The 23,540-nt window shown below is 49.2% G+C and overlaps 1 protein-coding gene across 1 annotated transcript in view; it reads left to right on the top strand.

Annotated features, from left to right (window-relative positions):
• The first annotated feature begins 15,826 nt into the window (after window positions 1–15,826).
• Window positions 15,827–23,540, top strand: part of IGFBP2 (insulin like growth factor binding protein 2) — a 29,916-nt gene continuing 22,202 nt past the window's right edge. The window contains exon 1 of the mRNA XM_007520035.3: window positions 15,827–16,345. Within this exon, the coding sequence (XP_007520097.2) occupies window positions 15,964–16,345 (382 nt within the window). The 5' untranslated portion in view covers window positions 15,827–15,963. The remainder of the gene's footprint in view (window positions 16,346–23,540) is intronic.

Genomic DNA, 23,540 nt, shown 5'->3' with positions numbered 1-23,540 from the left:
GGGCAACAAAAGGGGAAAAAAATTCCTAGTGACAAATGTTTTGGGTCCTGGTGGAACTGGGGTTTGGAGCCCTCCAGTCATCATCTTCCCTTAACACTTCCCTTCTTGGTATGGACCAATGTTCTTTTAGGGGATGCAGGAGGAAGTCATCCTGGCTTCTGTAATGGCTTCTCTGCTGGACATGGACGCTGGCTGATCAACCCACACCCTCAGCCTGCCTCTATCTTTCCCTAGTGGGGTAGGAGCGGGGAATCTTCACAAACCTGGAGCAAAGGCAGGCAGGCAAGTGGCTCTCTCTCTTTCTTTCTCTCTCTGTCTCTCTCTCTCTGTGTGTGTAGGAGGCACCCAGGAATCAAAGAACCAGTACCTGCCCTCACTGAGCTTCCCTGGGGGAGGCAGAAGACCCCACAAAGAAACGCAGAGCAACTGCAACTCAGACCTTGGGTGGGGAGCTTCACCCAAGGATAATCTTTTTTTTCCCCCAGTATTTAATTAATTCTTTATTTATTTTATAAAGACAGAGAGAAACTGGGCCAGATTGTGGTGCACCTGGTTGTGTGCACATGTTACAATGCACAAGGACTGGGGTTCAAGCCCCCAGTCCCCACCTGCAGGGGAAAGCTTTGTGAGCAGTGAAGGCGTGTTGCGGATGTCTCTCTTCCTCTCTATCACCACCTCCCCTCTTGATTTCTGGCTGTTTCTATCCAATAAATAAATAAAGATAATTTTTAAAAATTTAAAAAAGAGAGACAGAGAGAAATTTAAAAGGGAAAGGGGAGATAAAAAGGAGAGACACCTGCAGTATTGCTTTACCACTTGGTGAAGCTTTCCCCTTGCAAGTGGGGACTGAGGACCTGAACCTAGGTCCTTGTGCATTGTAACTTGTGCACTAAACCAGGTACCCCACAACCTGGCCCTCACTCCAGGATAATCTTTTTAAAGAGACCCAGACTACAGCGAGTCTGGTACATGCACTGGCAGAGATTAAACTTGGGACCTTATGCTTGAAAGTCCAACACTTTATCCACTGTACCATGAAGTGACTACCCCAAGATCATCTCATCAGGCACCTGGACAAGGCTGCTGGGGGGGGTCCTCTACCAGGAACAAGGCTGCTGGGGGGGGTCCTCTACCAGGAATGAAGCAAGAGCCCCATTACAGGAGAGCCTTCCTCTCAAGGGGAACAGAGACTGCCCCTCACCCTCACCACCCCTGGAAAGGACTCTCCAAATTGACTGAGGACCCTACTCTCAATTTCCAAACTCCATTCTTCCCTCATTTCCTCTCTCTCCCTGCTTGATCTCAGCTGTGTCCTTGAAGCCTCCCCCAGCTGAGAAGGAAAAGGGCTGCAAATTTAGTTACTGAGCAAAAAAGCAGAAAGCAGGCCAGCTTGTGAAACTGTAGAGAAAGCAGGGAGGCAGCAGGATGTTGTTTCACTCACTTCCCCACCAGCCAGCAACACTTTTGCAAGGGACTAAAAGTGCCTGCAGCAACTTGGTGCTGTTCCCATTCTCTGCAGAGACCACAGTTTCTGGAAAGGGGAGTGGGCCCCCACACACTCCACCAAGGCCCCCCCACAGTCCCCTCACACCACCCTCCCATCCCCACCCCTCACACACAGCTGGGCAGGGAAGGGAACAAAGCAGAGGCTGGGGAGAGGTACAGGCCTGTGGGGGATACACAGATTCTGCAGCCCATCACATCAGAGATGGACTGAGGTTTCACCCAGAGTAGGGGCTCTGTTTTTGTTTGTATGTATGGTGATTTGGGTGGGGGTGTGAGGAGTGGGGGGTGGGGAGGCTGTCCCAGAGGGGTGGAGGCCAGCTGGGCTAGGGAGGTTGGGATTTCATAGCACCAAGGCCTTGGGGAAGCCGGTTGGGTCCTAACTGGACCTTTATTTGTTTAATTTTGAATTTTTCCCCCAGTGGCCAAGAGTGGGTGAGGGTGGGGGAAACAGGGAGATAAGACAGTATGGAAGCCTGAAGAAGTTTGCTTAGAGGGGGTTGTATGTCTGAGATCCCTGGACTGAAAGAAGGGTGTGTGTGTGTGTGTGTGTGGGGGCTCTATAAAGAGAGGGGGATAGAGACAACAATAACAAGTCAACAAGTGTGGGAGATAACACAATAGTTATGCAAAGAGACTTTACTACCTGAAGCTCCAATGTCCCAGATTCAATCCTGGCACTACCATAAACCAGAGTAAAAAAAGGAAGGAAGGAAGGAAGGAAAGAAGGAAGGAAGGAAGGAAGGAAGGAAGAGAAACACACAAAAAAGGAAACAAAAAACTAAGCACAATTTTGAAAGTAAGCAGGAGGACTCTAAAACAAGAGTGTCCTGCCAGGGCCCCAAGGTGGAAACCAACCGCCTGTCCGGCTAGAGAGAGGCCCAGGCTGGGATTTACATGGGGGGAGGTGGGCTAGCCCGGAAGAAGACAGATGGAGGATTAGGAGTCTGTGGTATTTCAGGCACTCCCCCGCTGGAGTAAGACGGGCTGTTTGCTAGGGCCCAAGAGGTTGATTTAATGATTCCAGATAGACCATAGCCAAACAGATGTACTCTTGTTCCTCGAAAGAAAAGCAGTGGGGGGAGGGGGGCAGCTAATGGAGACGGCAGCCCCATTTCAGTTTTTCACAGATGCTGGAACATTTTCAGGAAAGCCTGCATTCTCTCCTGCTCTGACTGGGGGGGGGGGGGGGGGGGGGGGCTGCTGCCTGTCCTGGCTGCCTTTAGATGGGGGAACACCTTGACTATGAGTTTTGTTCTGGATTTCTGGGAAGGTATTTGTAGAGTCTTGGTCATATTCCTGAGGAGACTTTGCTGGAGATGCTGGGGGGCATCCACCACACACACACACACACACACACACACACACACACACACACACACACACACACACATATTGCAGGACTGGGTGAGGTGCAGAGAGTTGAGGTAAGGAAAGAAGCTGAGGGAGCACAGGGCATTTGTAAGAAATATGACTTTGATGGAGTTTATGATTCCAGTGGGCACCCTGGTGCTCCCTTGAGGGAGATGAGATGGCGGCCTTCAGTGGGAAGCCATACTCCCAGGTCTGTATCATCTCCCAAAGCCTGACAGTTGCAGGCCTGCTCTGTGTCACTGAAGAGGTCTAAGAACAGGGGTCTGCACGCTGGGACCTCAGGCCAATCCTGGTGTCCATCTGGTCTTGTAAAGAAAATATTGCTGGAACACAGCCACACTTCTTTGTTTAAATATTGTCCATGGCCACTCTGGGGCTGTAATGGCAGAGCTGAGTGTTGTGAAAGACACCATATGAAGCCGGGGAAAGTCGAAACTATTAGCCACAGGGTCTTACTCCAAAAGGAGTCAGCCCACCCACTCTGGGCCTGGAGAATTCAAGCGGAGAGGTCCTCAGAGTCCTACAGGCATCAAGGGTTTGAGTAACCCCTTGGCCTCCATAACCTCCCCAGGAAGAAGTTGTGATTTTCTAAGGGGGAGGCCCCCACCCAGCCAGGGAGCTCTGCAGTGATGTCTGTGAGAGTCTGCACCGCAGGGAGTGGAGAAAGCTCAGTGGAGGGGAAAGGGCCAACTCCCTTTAGTCCTCTTGGACTTCATTTTCTTCGTCTTTGCTCCCCTGGGCAGCAGGCGGCCTCTGTTTCCAGGGGAGTAACCAGCAGTTTGAGAAACTGAGGTTGAGGGAGACCAGGTCTTCCGGGTAGAGGGAGTGGAGGTTGTGCCCATTGTACCTTCCACTGATGTGCCTCCACAGTGTCCTCTGCCGGTCTGCCTGCCGTATCTCCACCAGATGTGATCTCTCTCTCTCTCTCTCTCTCTCTCTCTCTCTCTGCCAATCCTTTCTTTCCCTCCCTTGCTCTCCCCACCCCTCCCCTCTCCTCTCCTTTTCTTTGTTTAGTGACCAGGATTATCACTGGGGCTCAGTGCCTGTCTGGCTTATCTATTCCCAGCAGCTTTTTCCCCCTCAGAGTGCTGCTCAGGTCTGGCTTATGATGTTGCTGAGAAATGAACCTGGAGACTCAGAGCCTCAGGCATGAAAGTCCTTTGCATAATAACCCTGATTCTGTTTCCCCAACCGGGCTTTTTATTTTTATTTTAAATAGAGGAGAGTGAATGTCAGAAAGAGATAAGGAGAGATACCTGTAGCACTGTTTCACTGCTCAGTGAAGCTTCCCTTGCAGGAGGTGGAAGCCAGAGACTTGAATCCAGGTCCCCACAAGTGGCAATGTGTACACTCTCTTGGCAGAGCCTCTCTTTTTTATCTCTTTTTTTGTTGATTTTATAGTATGTGGGCTTCTACTGCTCCCAGGTCCTATTTATTTAACACACACACACACACACACACACACACACACACACACACACACACACACACACACACACACTGAGAGAGAGAGAGGATGAGACAGAAAGAGGAAGGACACCATAGCACCACTCAACCATAGCGCATGCTATTGGGGCCACTCTTAAAAAAAATACTTTTATTTATTTATTGTTGGATAGAGACATAAAAATTGAGGGGGGAGGTAGGGAGAGAGACAAAGAAACACCTGCAACCCTGCTTTTTCCACTTACAAAGCTTGTCCCTGTGGTGAATCTGGGCCCCTGCTCACTGTAATGTGTGCGCTTAACTGGGTGCATCACCACCAGGACCCCCATCTTACTAATTAGCTAATTTATTTATTATTATTTGTTTTTACTGCTGAGATCTGGTTTATGGTTGTCTAGGAGATTGAACCTGGAAGCTTCAGGCATGAGAGTCTTTTTGCACAACCATTATGCCACCTACTCCCCCCCTCCCCTTGGTGCCATTCTACTAGATGAGCTATCTCCTAGCCCCAGGGCATTTCTTCTCAAAATGTCCTCCATGTCCTGAGTAGCCCACAGCTGCATGAAGAAACCAGAAGCAGAGGCACTGTCCCGCAGGGCAAGAAGGGCCCCGGGGCTGGGCTGCTTGGTGGTGACTTCCTGAGCAGCCCTCAGGTGCCAGACCCACAACTGGCTCTCGCCGCCACCACCGCTATGCTATCACCTCTGTCTTCAGAACATCCTGACCAAGCGCTTCCTCCAAGGTGCTGGCTCAGGCTTTCTTTTGCCTCCAGTCCTGGCCAGGGGAGTGGACAATGCTCCTCCTCCTCCCCTCCACCTCCTCTCCTCTTCCTTCTTCCCTCTTCCGTCTCCTCCCCTCTTCCTTCTTCCCTCTTCCTTCTCCTCCCCTCCTCCCCTTCCTCCTACTCCCCTTCGCCTCCTCCTCTGCTTGTGTCTTTTCCTGCAGGTCAACTGAGAGTCATCCAACCTGAATCACCAGTTTCTAGAGGACTAGATGATACAGAAATCTCACCAATGCTTCCTAGAACCTCACCTCTCCAGAGCCATACCCCACTGGTGAAAGATAGAAACAGGCTGGAAGTATAGATCCACCTGCCAATGCCCATGTCCAGCGAAGAAGCAGTTACAGAAGCCAGATCTTCCACCTTCTGCTCCCTATAAAGAATTTTGGTCCATATTCCCACAGAGGTAAATGTTAGGGGAAGATGACGAGAGGATTCTGAACTCCAATTCTATTAGAACCCAGAGAGAGAGGAGGGTGGGTGGGAAGGAGGGGACTGAGAAGTAGTAGGTATGACTTAAAAAGGAAGAGAGGACAGGACATAGGAAAAAAATATAAATATAGGTAGATAAATATAGAAATAATCAACCCATATCTGTGATCTTGGAAGAACTACTATAGTTTTCAGTAGAGAGGGTGGGATCACGGAACTCTGGTGGTGGGAACTGTGTAGAGTTATACCCCTGCTACCTTATAATTTTGTAATTCAATATTAGATCACTTAAAAAAATGAAGAAGGGGAGTTGGGCGGTAGCATAGCGGGCTAAGCACATGTGGTGCAAAGTGCAAGGACCAGAGTAAGGATCCTGGTTGAAGCCTTTGGCTTCCTAACTGCAGGGGAGTCGCTTCACAGGCGGTGAGGCAGGTCTGCAGGTGTCTATCTTTCTCTTCCCTGCTCTGTCTTCCCCTCCTCTCTCCATTTCTCTCTGTCCTATCCAACAATGACGACAACAATAATAACTACAACAATAAAACAACAAGGGCAACAAAAGGGAAAATAAATACTAAAAAAATGAAGAAAAGAAAAAGGAGGAGGAGGAGGCCCAAGAGTACATTTGTGCATTTGTGAGCCCTGGCTCTGAAGAGAAGAAAAATAAAGATTTTTAAAGTCTGTGACAGGTGTACACAAGGTGATATTAGATGTGACTGAAGATATTTAATTATTAGGCATAGGCATGGCAAAATATAACATTTTATGGCATGGGTCCCTTTAAAAATATTTTACTTATTTTAATGAGGGAGAGAGAAAGAGAGAGACAGAGATCCCCACAGTACTACTCAGCTCTGGCTTATGGCGGTGCTGGGGATTGAACCTCAGAGCCCAGGACATGAATAATCTTTTGTGGAATCATTATGCTGTCTCCCCAACCTGATATGATTCCTTTTAAAAATTCTTTTGTGATTAAAAGATGTTCAGCTCTGTCAGTCAATAGGAACTAAAATATAAAACCACCAGGAGATACAATTAATCTACAAGAATAATTATGTTGAAGGGGATGGGCAGTGGCACTCCTGGTTGAGTGCACATGTCACCATGCACAAGGACCTGGGTTCAAGACCCCGGTACCCACCTGCAGGGGAAGCTTCATGTGCAGTGGAGTAGTGCTGCAGACGTCTCTCTTTCTCTCCCTTTCTATCCTACTTCCCTCTCTATTTCTGTTTCTATAAAAAGTACATTACAGGGAGTTGGGCGGTAGTGCAGTGGGTTAAGCGCAAGTGGTGCAAAGCGCAAGGACTGGAGTAAGGATCCCGGTTCGAGCCCCCGGCTCCCCACCTGCAGGGGAGTCACTTCACAAGCGGTGAAGCAGATCTTCAGGTGTCTATCTTTTTCTCCTCCTGTCTTCCCCTCTTCTCTCCATTTCTCTCTGTCCTACCCAACAACGATGACATCAATAACAATAATAACTACACCAATAAAACAACAAGGGCAACAAAAGGGAATAAATAAATATTTTTTAAAAAGTAAATTACAGGAAGTCAGATGGTAGTACAATGGGTTAAGCGCAGGTGGCACAAAGGGCAAGTTCCAGTGTAAGGATCCCCCTGGCTCCCCACCAGCCGGGCAGTCGCTTCACAAGCGGCGAAGCAGGTCTGCAGGTGTCTATCTTTCTCTCCCCCTCTCTGTCTTCCCCATCTGTCTCCATTTCTCTCTGTCCTATCCAACAACGACGACAACAGTAATAACTACAACAATGAAACAACTAGGGCAACAAAAGAGAATAAATAAAAATAAAAAAGTAAATCACATTAAAAATAATAATATTTATTTATAAAAAGAATAATTATGTTGGAAAAGAAGGTGAAAATTGCCAAGTCATGGCTAGGATGAGGAGAAAGTGGAGTGGAGCCCTGAGAGTCTTCTGAGTGGAGTGTAATGTATACAGTCACAGAAACTCAACACATGGGCTGGGGAGGCAGCACAATGGTTAAGCAAAGCACTTTCATGCCTTTGGCTCCAAAGTCCCAGGTCCAGCACCACCATAAGCCACAGCTGAGCTCTGGTGTCTCTGTCAATATTCCACTTCATCCTGTCCCGTCCCATCCCATCCCATCCCATCCCATCCCATCCCATCCCATCCCATTTCTTTTTTCTTTTCCTTTCTTCCTCTGTCTCTCAATAAAATACAATAAATATTAAAAAAAAAAAAAAACCTGAACAGAAATTCCTCATCTAAGTAGAGACTCAACAAAAACAGCATATTCTGGGATGTTCATTACAACTTTGTCTATAACAGTGAAAAACTGAAAACAATTCAACTCCACCCCCACCAAGAGACTGGGTACGTGGCATTGTGGTAGTGTCATACCTTGGGACTCTCCTAAGCAATAAGAAGGACTCCACCATATGCAAGAACAAGGGTGGATTTCACAAGCATAATGTTGAACAAAAGAAATTGTAGACAAAAAGACTATATATTGTCTGTTTCCACTTATGTGAAATGCAATTAACAAGAAAACTCACTCAAGCTTGTAGTGGTCAAGATAATGTTTATATGCTCAGGGGAGATAATAATTGGAAGGGGGCATGAAGAGGACTTCTTTTAGGCTTTTTTCTTAATTTTAATTTTATTTTTCTAATATTTATTTATTTTCCCTTTTGTTGCCCTTTTTTATTGTTGTAGTTATTATTGTTGTTGTTGTCATCCTTGTTGGATAGGACAGAGAAAAATGGAGAGAGGAGGGGAAGACAGAGAGGGGGAGAGAAAGACAGACACCTGCAGACCTACTTCACCACTTGTGAAGCAACTCCCCTGCAGGTGGGGGAGCCGGGGGCTCGAACCGGGATCCTTCTGCCGGTCCTTGTGCTTCACGCTTAACCCACTGTGCTACCGCCTGACTCCCTTATTATTATTATTATTTTTTTTATGAAAGGAGAACTTGCTGTTTCTCTCTCTCTCTCTCTCTCCTCTCTCTCTCTCTCTCCTCTCCTTTTCTCTCTCTCTCTCTCTCTCATGTTTGTTTAATTTAGTTAGTTATTTTTACCAGAGCACTGCTCAGCTCTGGCTTATGGTAGTGGAGGACTTGAAACTGCGATTTGGAGCCTCAGGCATGAGAGTCTGTTTGCATAACCATTATGCTATCTACCCTCCATCTTTTCTCCTCACTTTCTAGAGATTTGTTTATTAACATGAAAGAGAGAAGGGGGCAGAGGAACCAGAGCACCATTCTGGCACATGTGATACTGAAGATCAAACCCAACCCTTGTGCTTGAGAATCCAAAGCTTTACCCACGTGCCACTTCCAGGGCTGCTAAACAACTTTTTAAAGTAACTTTATTTTTTATTGTCTGCCAGGACCTTAAGCCTGCATGACTCCGTTGCTCCTGTAGGATTCACTGTTCCTTTTAAAATTTCAGATAGACAGACACAGAGACACAGAAAGAGGAGAAGACAACACAGCACTGTTCTGTTGCTCAGAGTTTCCCTTGATGCAGTGCACAGTGTGCTCATATGGTACTGGATGGAGACTTGAACCTGAGACCTTGCACATGGCAAAGTGTTTATTCTTCTTTTTAAAGATTTGTTTTTGGGGGCTGGGTGGTGGCACACTCGGGTAAACACACATAGCATGAACAAAGATCCAGGTTTGAGGCCCTGCTCCCCACTTGCAGGGAGGATGCTTCATGAGAAGTGAAGCAGGTCTGCAGGTGTCTTTCTCTCTTCCTCTCTATCTCCCCTTGCCTCTTAATTTCTCTCTGTCTTGTCAAATAAAAATACAGTAGAAAAAAAGAGGGGGGGGCAAAAATGGCCTCCAGGAGCCATGGATTTGAGGTGCGTGCACTGAGCCCCACAATAACCATGGTGGCAAATAAAAATTCTTTATTTTATACATTACTGTTATTATTCCAGAATACAGCTCAGTTCTGGTTAACGGTGGTGCTGGAGATTGAATCAGGGACCTTTGGTGCCTCAGGTAGAGAAGTCTTTTTGCATAACCATTATATATCTCCTCAGTCTTTTTATTGTTTTTTTTTTTTTATGGGCAAGAAAGCTAACACCGGAGCACTGTTTGGGCATATGTGGCATGGGTGATTGAACCTGTAGCCTCAAGGATGTGCTCTACCCTCTGAGCTAACACTGAGTGTCATGAAGAGGTCTGCTGTAGTGCTGTTTCTGGTCTGGTCTCTTCCTTTAGCTGGGCTCTAGTTCTTCCGGCTGGCCAATCTGTGAGAGCTTGTCAGGTTTATGGTACCTGTACTTCTTCCTGGCATGTATGTTACCTTTCTTTTCTTTTTTTTTTTTTAAGTCTTTGACTAACTAGTATTTTAAAATATTTATTTATTCCCTATTTGCTGCCCTTGTTTGTTACTGTTGTAGTTATTATTGTTGTTGTTGTTGGATAGGACAGAGAGAAATGGAGAGAGGAGGGGAAGATAGAGAGGGGGAGAGAAAAATAGACACCTGCAGACCTGCTTCACCACTTGAGAAGCAACTCCCCTGCAGGTGGGGAGCCGGGGGCTTGAACCAGTCTCCTTATGCCGGTCCTTGAGCTTTGCTCCACGTGTGCTTAACCTGCTGCACTACCGCCCACTGCGCTACTGTCCGACTCCTGTATGTTACATTTCAAGAAACTGATTGAAAAGGAACATTCCTCTCCCACTGCTAATGACTTAACGGAGAAACGCTCAGCTTGGGTGTGGCTTGCCCTTTCATCCTCCGCTCCTCATCTTTTGAAGAGAGAGTATGCAACAGTATCTAGTGCATTGCATCCCCCCTTTTTTTCTTTCACCTGCTTATTTATGGTTGTGATACAGTTTCTTCTAAAAAAAATAGCTTGAGGGGCTGGGTGGTGGCACCCCAGATTGAACACACACCTTACCAGATGCAAGAGCTCCAGCTAGAGCCTCCACTCCCCGCCTGCAGGAGGTGAAGCAGATCTGCAGGTGGCTTTCTTTCTCCCTCTCTACCTCTCAATCTCTCTCTCTCCTATCAAATTAAAAGAGTGAAAAAGAGGGAGTCGGGCTGTAGCGCAGCGGGTTAAGCGCAGGTGGCACAAAGCACAAGGACCGGCATAAGGATCCTGGTTCGAACCCCGGCTCCCCACCTGCAGGGGAGTCGCTTCACAAGCAGTGAAGCAGGTCTGCAGGTGTCTATCTTTCTCTCCTCCTCTCTGTCTTCCCCTCCTCTCTCCATTTCTCTCTGTCCTATCCAACAATGACGACAACAACAATAATAACTACAACAATAAAACAACAAGGGCAACAAAAGGGAATAAATAAATAAAATAAAATATTTTTTAAAAAAAGAGTGAAAAAGAAAGGAAAAAAGAAAAAATGGCTGCTGAGAGCAGTGGATTTGTAGTGCTGGCACTGAGTTCCATTGATAACCCTGGAGACAAAAAAAGAAAAAAAGGTTAAAGGAAATATTGTGCAAATAACAGTACAGGTGGTACTTAGTTACAGTAAGCCTGGAGAGGGTGGGGTTCTTGAAACACTTTTCAAGTGGAAAAGGGCGGGGACTGAGGGGAAGCGGGAAAACCAGTTCCAGCCCGTTCTCTCCTGAAGTCCTATGTGGCATGGACAGGTCCTCAGCCATGCCTTTTGACAGAGGACTCAAGAAAAAACTGCAGCAGGAGTTGCTGCAGGAGTAGAAGGGGCAAAGCAGGAGACAGAGACTAGAGGTTTTTTTTTTTATATATATATCATTTGTTCTGTTTCAGTTTAAATAAGTTTTTTATATTTATTTCCTTCTTGTTGCCCTTTTTTTTTTTTATTGTTGTTGTAGCTATTATTGTTGTTGATGTCGTCGTTGTTGGATAGGACAGAGAGAAATGGAGAGACGAGAGGAAGACAGAGGGGGAAAGAAAGATAGACACCTGCAGACCTGCTTCACTGCCTGTGAAGCGACTCCCCTGCAGGTGGAGAGCCAGGGGCTCGAACTGGGATCCTCATTCCAGTCCTTGCGCTTTGTGCCATGTGCACTTAACCTGCTGCACTACAGCCCAACTCCCAGACACAGACGTTTTTATTGAGTTTCTGTGTGGCAGGCACTGGTGATGAGCAAAATGGTGGAGCCCTGGGTCAGACAGGAACCCAGCCTGGGGCCTTGCTTATGTCTCTGATTCTCTACCTTTAGCTGACAGAGAATGTGCTGTGTTGTCCGTTGCAGCAGCTGGTCTTTTCAGGAGTAGAACTCCCAGCCTATAGGCGCTAGGAAAGGAATAAAGAGACAAGAGGACAAGGTTGCTGATTTGTGTGTCTGTGTACTGGAATGGAGCACAGAAAATTGCATTGTTAACTGGGGTATGAAGAGAAACAGAATTGGGTGTGGTCTTCAGACTCCTCAGGCAGAGAAACTGAGTATTTTGTATTTGTAAAGATAGACTTTCTGGGCCAGGCAGTGTCACACCTGGTAAAGCGCACACATCAAGTGCACAAGGATCCAGGTTCAAGCCCCTGGCCCCCATCTGCAGAGGGAAAGCTTCACAAGTGGTGAAGCAATGACATAGGTTTCTCTGTCTTTCTCACTACCTCCCTCTCCCCACTCAATTTCTCTCTGTTTCTATGCAATAATAAATAATGTAAAAAAGAAAAAAAACTTACAGGCTGGCTCACATCTGTGGTTTCTGACTAGAATTTTCTGTCTTTTTTTTTTTTTTTTTTTTTTTTTTTTGTACAAAGAGGTCAGGAGAGAAGAGATGGAAGAGATGAGACCAAAGCATGGTGGGGGCTGGGTTTGAACCTAGCATATGGCAAAGCAGTACACTGCCAAAGTGAGCTATTCCACCAGCCCAAGATCTACAACTTTTAAAGGAGGTGGTACAGCATGTCTGGGGTTTGATTCTCTGCACTGGTGACACTTAGATGCTGTGGTACTCTGGTTCTTTCCCAATTAAAAAAAAAAAAATTAAAGGAGGTAAAAGAAGGATGATTCTCGAAACATTAGCTCTCAGCATCTCCAGCTGATGGAGATGGAAAACACAGAGGTTCTGTCAAAAGTGCTTTTAAACAGTTCCCCCCCCCCCATTTCTCTTTACTTCTCCTCTTCCTTCTCCTCCTCAGCAGAGCACTGCTCAATTCTTGCTTATGGTGATGCATGGGACTGAATGAACCTGGCACTCTAGAACCTCAGAGACAGAAGTCTTCGCATAACCATTATGCTATCTCCCCAAGCCCAGCATTTTTTTCATTCATTCATTCATTCATTCATTCTATTGAGTGTCCCTGCTGTGCTATAGATCTGAGCTCTGCACAATATGATGGTTACTGAGCACATGTGGGGACTGGGCTGTTGGCTGTTGACTGCTTTGCACCTGAAATGTGCTGTCAACACAGAACACGCATCAGAGTCTGAGGATTTAACATTACAGAAAGAATGTGAAATAGAGATTTTTCATCCTGATAGCTCATTGGCATGGCGATAGTTTGAATACAGTGGACCACATAAAGTGTACTTTTAAAAAAATATTTGTTTATTTTCTCTTTCGTTGCCCTTGTTTTTATTGTTGTAGTCATTATTGTTATTGATGTCTTCGTTATTGGATAGGACAGAAATGGAGAGAGGAGGGGAAGACAGAGAGGGGGAGAGAAAGATAGACACCCTGCAGACCTGCTTCACCACCTGTGAAGCAACTCCGCTGCAGGTGGGGAGCTGGGGGCTTGAACTGGGATCCTTGCACTTGGTGCCATATGCGCTTAACCCGCTGCGCTACCGCCCGACTCCCCAAAGTATACTCTTAAAGTAGTTATTGCCTGTTTCTTTTGGCTACAATTATTTATTTAGGATAGAGACAGAGAGAAATTTTTTAATAAAGATTTTTATTTATTTATTAATGAGAAAGATAGGAGAGAGAAAGAACCAGACATTACTCTGGTACATGTGCTGCTGGGGATTGAACTCAGGACTTCATGCTTGATAGTCTAGTGCCTTAGCCGCTGCGCCACCTCCTGGGCCACAGAGAGAAATTGAGAGAGAAGAGGCTTGTGAAACCCTCTCCCCCCAGGAGTTGAACCTGAGCCTTGAAACTGGGTCCTTGTGCATTGTAATATGTGAGCTCTACCAGATGCGTGACCACCTAGCCCTCTCTTTTGACAACATTAAAAAAAATATTTATTTACTTTCCCTCCTGTTGTCCTTGTTGCTTTTTATTGTTGTAGTTATTATTGTTGTTGTTAGATAGGACAGAGAGAAATGGAGAGAGGAGGAGAGAAAGACAGACACCTGCAGACCTGCTTCACCACTTGTGAAGTGACTCCCCTGCAGGTGAGGAGCCTGGGACTGGAACCAGGATCCTTCCGCAGGTCTTTGAGCTTCGCATCACCTGCGCTTAACCCACTGCGCTAGCGCCCCACTCCCTTTTGACGACATTTTAATGTGACTACTAGGACACTTAAAACTGCACCTGTGACTCACCTGGGTGGCTGGCACTGGGTTTCCATTGTGAAGCATCATGTCAGATAGACACTTGGTGTCCGGACAGAGAAGGCACAGCTGGGGTTAACAGAAACACCTGCCATTAATCAGGCAAACATAAGTTGCCAAGACATGCCACAGAAAAAGATAAATGCCTAGCAGCCTCTCCATCCTTTCCATGCCTCTCTTTTTACTCTTGTCAGATATGCCCTAGAACAGCTCCAGCGCTTCCAGAAGCCCAGTTCCACTTCCTTCCTCTGCTCAAACACAGGCACTGCACCCCCCACCCCACCTCCCACCCCACACTGCACTAAATGATGCCAAAGCTCCACATAAGCCAAGTGCATTTCCTGCCAATCTCCTGCGTGCCTCCCCCACCCCTCCCTTCCAACATTCTGCTGGCTGAAGTGGACTTCCTTTCTCCAACCTCACTCTCCTGTTTCTTCTGTCCTCGATCTGGCAGGCTGCTCTGTTGGGGGATGCCCTTGCTATCACTCCATTTCCCCCTGGAAGCATTCCAAGCTTCAGTTTCCATTCACTCCTAAATCCTCCGCCCCGGGCCCCCACCCCCCACCCCTCCATTAGTTCCTTGAGGAGGGAACGGGCCTTCTCATAGATATCCAGACGGCCTTTTAGGTCCAAGTGACCACTTAATAAGTTAAGTGTTGAGTTGAATCAGACAGTTCTAAGGCGAGGAAGAACAGCAGTGGAGGGGTCTGGTGCCAGGAAAAGTGACACCAGATAAATGAGATACTGAGAACATGAGCCTGGCTTGGAGGCAGCTTCATGATCTACCTACCCCTCACTAGGCGAAAGCCTTCGTTTTGATCAAAGCACTCTGCTCAGCTCTGGTTACTGGTGATTTGGGTTGGGTATGTGTGTGTGTGGTGATGTCAAGTCTGGGACTTCTCTCATGTTCCTTGTGTGTACATCTTCCCAGCTCCAAGACAATCTCTCTGACAAGGGACTTAGGGTCACAGCCCAGTGGGGGGTGGTTATTGGTGGATCATTATGGCCTGGTCTGGCCTGGAATGCTGGGGGTTGGGCACAGCTGGGATAGATGACCCAGGTCATCTGCCAGCACAATGAAGGGAGGGAATGGACGGCAATCTTTGCGCTCCGAGACAATGTCATCAGTGCTCTCACCCTGGGCCTCTCATACCTAATTTAACCTCTTCAAGACCCCAGGATGAGATGCTTTGGGTTCCAGCAGCAAATGTCTCCAGACTTGCAGATGGGGTTCAGGTCACAAAACAAGGGTGCTTTTCAGAGAAGGGGGGGTTGCGCATCGGGTCGTGGAAACTAGCAGATTTCTCACTCTGGGGAGAATGCATTTCTGGCAGATGCTCGCAGATTAGGGGAACCCACAGAACTCGCTCAGCTGGGGAATGGAGTGGTGGTGGTGGGAAGCTGCGGACCTTTTCGAGGTTCATCGGACACCCTAAGCCATTGTCCCAGACCAGCGTTGGGTGAAAACACGACGACGGAGGGAGAGGAGCTAACGTTAATCTTTTGAGGTCAGGACTGCGCCGTCCCCAGCGCGGAGCGGGGTGCGCGCCACTCGGAAGGGGCGCAAACCCAAGACAAAGGCTCTCTCCCCTCCCCCAGCGCCCCCTGCTCCCGCGCTGAGCCCACCACGCCTCCAAGTTTCTTCTGCAAAGTCAGGGCGTGAAAGGGGACAGAGGCCGGGGGGGTGGGGGGGGGCAGGGGACCCACCAAGCCAGGAAGGAGTCTGGGTGGGGGTTGGGGTGGGTGTGCGCGCTAGCACTAGCAGGCGTGCAACGCGGGGGCGTGGGGAGGGGCAGGGGGTGGTCTCCCCCAGGGGGAGGGGAGAAGGCAGGGGGCGGGGAGAAGAAGGGCCCTTTAGGACCCGGCTGCCTGCGGGGGAGGAGGGATCCTAGCTGAGGAACAGGCGCAGGAGGAGGAGGGAAGGAGAAGAAGGAGGCGGCTCCCGCGCTCGCTGGGCCGCGCCACCTGCCCGCTCGCCCGCCCGCCCGCCACCGCCGACATGCAGGCGAGACCCGGCGGCCCCGCGCTGCTGATGCTCCTGTGGCCGCTGCCGCTGCTGCTGCTGCTGGGCGCGGGCGGGGGCCGCGCCGAGGTGCTGTTCCGCTGCCCGCCCTGCACGCCCGAGCGCCTGGCCGCCTGCGGGCCCCCGCCGACCGCGCCCTGCGCGGAGCTGGTCCGCGAGCCTGGCTGCGGCTGCTGCCCCGTGTGCGCGCTGCTGGAGGGCGAGGCTTGCGGCGTCTACACCCCGCGCTGCGCCAACGGGCTGCGCTGCTACCCGCGCCCCGACTCAGAGCTGCCCCTGCACGCGCTGGTCCACGGCGAGGGCACCTGCGAGAAGCTGGGCTCCGGCGCCGCGCTCGCCGGCCCCAAGCAGGTGGCAGGTAATGCCCGCCGCCAGTTCGGGGAAACTTGGGGGCGGGGGTTTCCCTCAACGAGGCCGGAGTCCTTCTCCAAATTGCTGGGGGGGGGGGTAAAGCACAGATCACACCTCGGAGGGAACCCGGACTTGGAAGTGCCCCCAGGTACTAATTAAATGGGGGGGGGGCCGCAGGCGGAAGAGCGCCCCGCCCGGCCACTAATTAAACTAAGGGAGACCTCCGTTTCCATCATCTTCCCTAGTTGAAAGTAACCCCGCAGTTTATTTTGGGGGTGGGGGGTGGTTATCGAGAACTAGGCTGCAGGTGAGACCAGTGGGAAGGCGGCGAGCTTTATTCAGGGCGCAGCGGGAGTCGGTGACCTCCGGCCAGAGGGTCAAGGGGACCCCTGGGAGCTTGGGGGGGCCTCTAGGAGAAGGCGGAGGTGCGCTTGGAGACACACTGTTCTCCCAGTCCTTCGCCTTAGAATGGGCTTGTGGGAAGCTGGGACTTGATACTTCGTGGAGGGGGTGGGGTGGCCCTTAGGGAAAAGAGCATTAAGAAGGAACGCGGGTCTTTTACAGCGAGAACGAAGAAGGTTCTTGCAAATCTGTGAGGTGCGCACATAAAAGAGGAACACTGGAAAGGCACAGAAGAGAACCCCACGGCCCAGTTCAGTCCAATTTCGAGACTCAACTTAGCTGCGGACGTGGGTGGGTGGGGGGGGAGAAAGGCTGTGGGGGAGGGGAGGGGGTGCAACTGTTCTTACTCTTACCCAAGTGGGGTGTTACTTACCCAGCCCCAACTGGATTTGAGGGCTCTCTCCGGATCGGAAACAATAGCAGGGGTCCTTGAAATTCTTCCTAAAGGGCTCGCTCACTCCCGGCCCCCCAAGGTGTTTTTTTTTTTTTTTTTTTTTAAGAAAATCAGGCTATAAAGGTTATAAGGATCTCATTTTTAATCAATTGTTATTTTTTTCATTGTAAAAGCCTCCTGCTCCAGTGGCCTGGGGGAAGTTGTGATTTTCTTCCCCCCTGCCCCTGGGACTCAGTGGTGTGCTCTGTGGACGCTGCCTTCTGCCGCTGTTTGAAAAGTGAGCGACTTGGACTGTTTCTGCCACTCAAAAGAGCAGGAAGAGTAAAGAAAAAGGGGAAGTCAGTCTCTCTCTCTCTTTCTCTCTCATTTCTCAGCTTCTGTGGTCATTTAAGACCCTCCTGCATACCTCACCCCATCGCCCCTTTCTCTGTAGAATGGAACTAGGGGTCAGAGTTGAAATCTTATGTTTCTCTGGTGTGTTACTACCTTTCGTGCAGAACAAACTGGGGTTCAAGAGTATTCTAAAGGGAAACAGACCCTGCCAGGCACCCATAGCTCCCCGTCCTGAACTCCTGTGCCCCCCCACACCTTGGGGTCCACTTAGGAGGCACTGTTCCCTACCCCCCCAAGCTTTGCAAAAATCTCCAATTTCTGAGTGTTTGGATAAAGTGCACATTTTTATGGGCGGTGAGGGAGCGTGCATTTTCCCCCTCAGCCTTCTAGTCTTTTCACTCTCATTTCTCTCTGTCAGCCTGACCCCCAAGCCCACCCCCAGAAGCAGGTCAGAGATGGGGACACATGCACAGATTCTCCGCTCTCTGCTCGATGGAGTTTGGAGACAATGGACTGAGCGCCTGGGAAGAATGTCTGCCTGGCTGTGGGGCTCCACCTAGCCCCAGCTGCTCCTGGGGGCCCTAGTGTCCCCATGCCCTGACACCTTTAGTATTTTTCTTTTGAGCTGTAGACACGGAAGGGGGGGGATGGTGGGGGTTAGAGCTGGGGGCTACTAAAGTGGGGTCTGCTGGTGGAGGGTGGGCGAATGGGAAAGAAGTCACAGAGTAGGGCGTGGGGCGCAGGGGTTGAGGGGAGAGAAGCTGGGGTGCAGGGAGAGAAGCGTTTTGAGGCTTCTGTGCTGGAGCTGGCCTTGTGTTGGGGTAAGAATGGGGGTGCAGGGGCTGGGGAAATAGCTCACTTGGGTAATGTGCTGCTTTGCCATGTGCAGGACCCACGTTTGAGCCCACCTCCCACCACATTGAAAGAGGCTGTGGTCTTATTCACTCTCAAAAAATAAATAATTAAAAGGTGCTGCTTAAGAGAATTGAGAGGAGTTGCGGAGATGGGACTGGAGCCCTGCATACTGCTTCTTCAAGCTCTTAGTACCCCCATCTCTCTCTCTCTTATCCATGAATAAGCCTCCCCTCCACCCCCTTGCATTCCTCTCGGAGCAGGTTGCTTTTGAGAATGTTAAACATACTCTCTATTTCCAGGCAGCAAACTCCAGCAGTTCCGGCTTTGCTGTGAGCTCTTTTGTCTTTGTTCCCAGGACTCAGAGCTGTGTGACTGGCTTCCTGGGGATGACTGGGATGCAGGGGGTGGGGGTGTGGGGATGGGGCCACGTTAGCTGGGTGCTGAGCCTGCATCCCCTAAGGGTGATGGGCTGGGACTTGCTGGTGGGAAAAAAATGGGAGGTCCCACCCCCCAATACACATAGCCGCCTGCAGACCGCACCTTCATGTCCTGTGGGTGTGTTGTGCTAGGACTGGTAGAAACTCTAAAAAGTTGGGGGGCGGGCCAGAGAAGCCTGGCCGGGCCGGGCGCACCCCCTTTTAGTATTTAAGCTGGGCTAACCGCCCTCCCTCCACCGCACAAAGCCCAGGATGATAGCGATGGGTGGAGCGTCCTTGAGCTGACTTGGGGGGGCCCCGTGTTGCGGGGACGCCTTGAGTGTACAGCCCGGGGGGGGGGTGGAGCGTGTTGGAAGTCGACGAGTGCAGAGCTCTGATTTACAGGGGTTGGGTGCAGCTTCGAGGAAGAAAAAGAAGAGTAGGGAAAAGCAGAGACTTCTGGCTCCAGACGCTGCTCTGCATAAATTTGCATACTGAGTTCAAAGTCGGAAAATAGACTTTGGAAGCCCCGCTGTCACTGAATTCTGACCCCACAACCTTAGCCCTCAGTCCTCCTCCTCCCCCCTTCCCTGGGCAGAATACCCAGACCGGGTAGCCTAGCAGCGCCCCCTGGTTGAGCTGGAAGGGCCATGGCTTCTGGGTCTCCCACTCCCCATGTCCCTGTTAGGGTATGGTCGAGTGCATTCTGGCCTGGGAGGCTGAACTGGACTGGAGAGGGGCCCTACAGGTCCCCAAGATCCTGGGAGTTGGTTTCGGATGGCCTTAGGTGGAAGCCGTGCTTGGAGTGCTGGGCTCCAGGGTCTGCTGTGGCCTCCATTTGTGTCCAACGTGTCCACTGTTTACAGTGTCCTTTGCATGACAATAATGACACCATTCCTTTGACAAGATGTTTTGGGGGACATTTTGAAAGAAAGAAAAAAGGCTCTGTCAAATGTCCAGAGAGCTCTTAGACACAACTAAAAGCAAGACTAATAAGGCATCTCTGGATTAGTTTAGATTGGATGGTGGAGACTGGAAGAAGAATCCATTTGTTGTGGTCATGGGGGGGGATTCTGTCTATACTGTGGTTCTTGGTCAGATTGGGTGATTTGAGTTTTCCTAGCAGGCAGAGGGAAAAGGGAAACTTAGTAGCTCTCACTGACCTTAAAAAATAGTGATTGCAGACAAATCATTACTTGGAGTTAGTGGACCACAAGGAAGTTAGTGCATAGAAATGATTAAGCAGCGGGTTAAGCACACGTGGCACAAAGCGCAAGGACCCATGTAAGGATTCCAGTTCGATTGCCAGGCTTTCTACCTGCAGGAGAGTCACCTCACAAGTGGTGAAGCAGGTCTGCAGGTGTCTATCTTTCTCTCCCCCTCTCTGTCTTCCCCTCCTCTCTCCATTTCTCTGTCCTATCCAACAACAATGACATCAATAACAACAACAATAATAAACTACAACAATAACATCAATAACAACAACAATAATAACTACAACAATAAAACAAAGGCAACAAAAAGGAATAAATAAATATTTTAAAAAAAGAAATGAGTACCTAGAGCAGGAGCATCTTCATTCACTCAGAGTCAAAAACCTTGGCTTATTTATTTTTACCACAGCACTGCTCAGCTCTTGCTTATGGTGGTGCTGGGGATTTAATCTGGGATCTTTAGTGCCTTAGGCTTGAAAGGCTTTCTGCATAGTCATTATGCTCTCTCCCCAGCTCTTTGAGAATATTTATTTTGGATAGAGACAGAGAAATTGAGAGGGAAGGGGGGGGGAGGTAGGGGGTGAGAAAGAGAGATACCTGCAGCACTGCTTCACTTCTTGTGAAGCTTCCCTGCTACAGGTGGGGACCCAGGATTTGAACTTGGGTCCTTGTGCTTTGTAACATGTGCACTCTACCAGGTGTGCCACTGCCTACCCCCTTTTTGGGGTTTATTTGGGAGGATCGAGGCTCCCTTGCCCAGTGAATAGCTCAGCTTCTACTTGGTTCCTAGGTTAGCTGCTCTGGGCTGCAGGTGCTGGGACACACACCTGCCAAGTTCTTATTTTATTTTTAATTTTTATTCTTGGATAGAGACAGAAATTGAGAGAGGAGCAGGCGACAGAAAGTGAGAAAGAAAGACAGACACCTACAGCCCTGTTTTAGCACTTGTGAAGCTTCCCCCTCTGCAGGTGGGGACCAGGGGCTTGAACCTAGGTCCTTATGCATAGTTATGTGTGTGCTTAAGCAGGTGCACCACTGCCTGGCCCCTACGGTGTTTTTTTTTTTTTTTTAAAGTTCTTTAAAAAAGTTTTTTTTAAAAATTATCTTTATTTGCTAAAGACAGTCAGAAAAACAAGAGGGGGGAGGGGGGATAGAGAGAGAGCCACCCGAAGCCTTGCTTCACCACTTTAAAGCTTTCCCCTGTAGGTGGGGACCTGGACTTGAACCTGGGTCCTTGTGCAGTGTAGCACGTCTGCTCAACCAGGTGTGCCACCACCTGGTCCCCGGCTGCTAACTTTTGCTAGAAGGAAGTTCTAAACAATGTCAGCTCTCATAGTGACATGGAGGAGTTGAGTCAGGTACTGTATGTGCAAAAAGCACAGTACAAAAAGAAGAAGGCTTTTAAAATATTTATTCATATATTCTTTTCTAGGACAGAGAAATTGAGCAGGGAGAGGAAGAGTGGGAGAGAGAGACACCTTCAGCTCTACTTCAGCACTTGTGAACCCCCTCTTCCTCTTTTAGGTGGGAATTTAGGAGCTTGAACCCAGATCATTAGGCATTGTGACATTTGCACTCAACTGGGTTTGCCACCATCCTGGCCCCAGGTTATGTTTTTTAAGAGATTATATATGTAAGGACTTTGGGACTTCCTGCAAATGTAGTGTCTCTGTATGACCAGGTTCCTCTCGCTTCTCCTCCCCTGCCTTCTCATTCCCTATAGAACATTCACCTTCTCTACCTGACCTGTATTGTCAGTTCTAAAACTCCCGACTAGATGTCAACAGGACTCCAGAAATTCACCCTCCTGCTTCTCCTTGCCACACTGCAGTCACCTGAAGACCCTTGTCTTCTCTTCTGTCCCCATCCTCTCATGAACCCACTCTTGGCCTGTTCTTTCTCTCGTCTGCAACATTCCTGCCAGAGACTTTTTCCTTCATTTTAAAGGATCGGACTCTGGAGGTCACTACTCAGTAGGTAAGTTGTTCGGTGACAAACCCAGCCGCAGGCCACCTTCCTCTGTCCCCATTGCCGAGAGGTGGAATGGTTGACAAAGAAAGCCTTTGGGGAGAGGGGCAGGTGGTGGCATACCCAGTTAAGCGCACATATCATTGGGCTCAAGGACCCAGGTTTAAGTCCCTGCTTTCCACCTGCAGGGACCAGGTTTAAGTCTCTGCTACCCACCTGCAAGGACCAGGTTTAAGTCTCAGCTCCCCACCTGCAGGGACCAGGTATAAGTTTCTGCTACCCACCTTCGGGGACCAGGTTTAAGTCCCAGCTCCCCACCTGCAGGGACCAGGTTTAAGTCTCTGCTTCCCACCTGCAGGGACCAGGTTTAAGTCTCTGCTTCCCACCTGCAGGGACCAGGTTTAAGTCTCAGCTCCCCACCTGCAGGGACCAGGTTTAAGTCCCTGCTCCCCACCTGCAGGGGACGGGGGAGGGGAGGGAGCTTTATGAACGGTGGAGCAGGTCTGCACATGTACCAGGTCTATTTTTTAAAAATACTTTATTTATTAGATAGGGACAGAGAAATTGGAGTGGGGGGAGATAGGGAAGGAGACAGACACCTGCAGCACTGCTTCACCACTTGTGAAGCTTTCTCCCTGCAGGTGGGGACCTGGGGCTTGAACCCAGGTCTTTGTGCACTGTACTGTGTGTGTTTCACCAGGTGCGCCACCACCTTGTCCCTCTACCCTAAAATGAAAGAGAAGGGTGGTCATTCAAAGTCTCTCATACCTGAGGCTCCAGAGTCTCAGGTTCAATCCTCAGTGCTACCATAAGGCAGAGCTGAGCAGTGCCTTGGTAAAAAACAGAAACAAAGAAAACAGCAGAACTTCCAGGAAAGATGGATTTGTTTTGTAGGCGGACAGCCCCGTCAATAAACATGGTAGCTAAAATCAAAAAGTCCCAGGCTGTGTGGAAGCAGCCTTTGCTGTCAGAGGCTGGGTAACAGAGCAGAATTGTCTCTCAGAACCTGAGTGGTGATGGCCAGAGTCCTCAAGTGCCAGCTGCTCAGCCGATGAAATTGGGGTGATGGTTTTTTTTGCTTTCTCTTTTTTTCATTTTTATTTATTTATTTTCCCTTTTGCCCTTGTTTTTTATTGTTATAGTTATTGATGTCATTGTTGTTGGATAGGACAGAGAGAAATGGAGAGAGGAGGGGAAGACAGAGAGGGGGAGAGAGAAAGATAGACACCTGCAGACCTGCTTCACTGCCTGTGAAATGACTCCCCTGCAGGTGGGGAGCCGGGGACTCGAACCGGGATCCTTCCGCCAGTCCTTGCACTTTACACCACGTGTGCTTAACCCGCTGTGCTACAGCTTGACTCCCCTTTTTAAAAAAAAAATTTTTAAAGACTTTTTTTCCCTTTTGTTGCCATCGTCGTTATTGTAGTTATTGATGTTGTCATTGTAAGATAGGACAGAGAGAAATTGAGAGAGGAGGGGAAGACAAAGGGGGAGAGAAAGACAGACACCTGCAAACCTGCTTTACCGCTCGTGAAGTGATTCCCCTGCAGGTGGGGAGTCAGGGGCTCAAACTGGATCCTGATGCTGTTCGCTTTCTGTCATGTGTGCTTAACACTGCGC

The sequence above is a fragment of the Erinaceus europaeus genome, chromosome 7, assembly GCF_950295315.1.
Source record: "Erinaceus europaeus chromosome 7, mEriEur2.1, whole genome shotgun sequence".
NCBI lineage: Eukaryota > Metazoa > Chordata > Mammalia > Eulipotyphla > Erinaceidae > Erinaceus > Erinaceus europaeus.
This window is presented reverse-complemented; position numbering and strand designations above follow the sequence as displayed.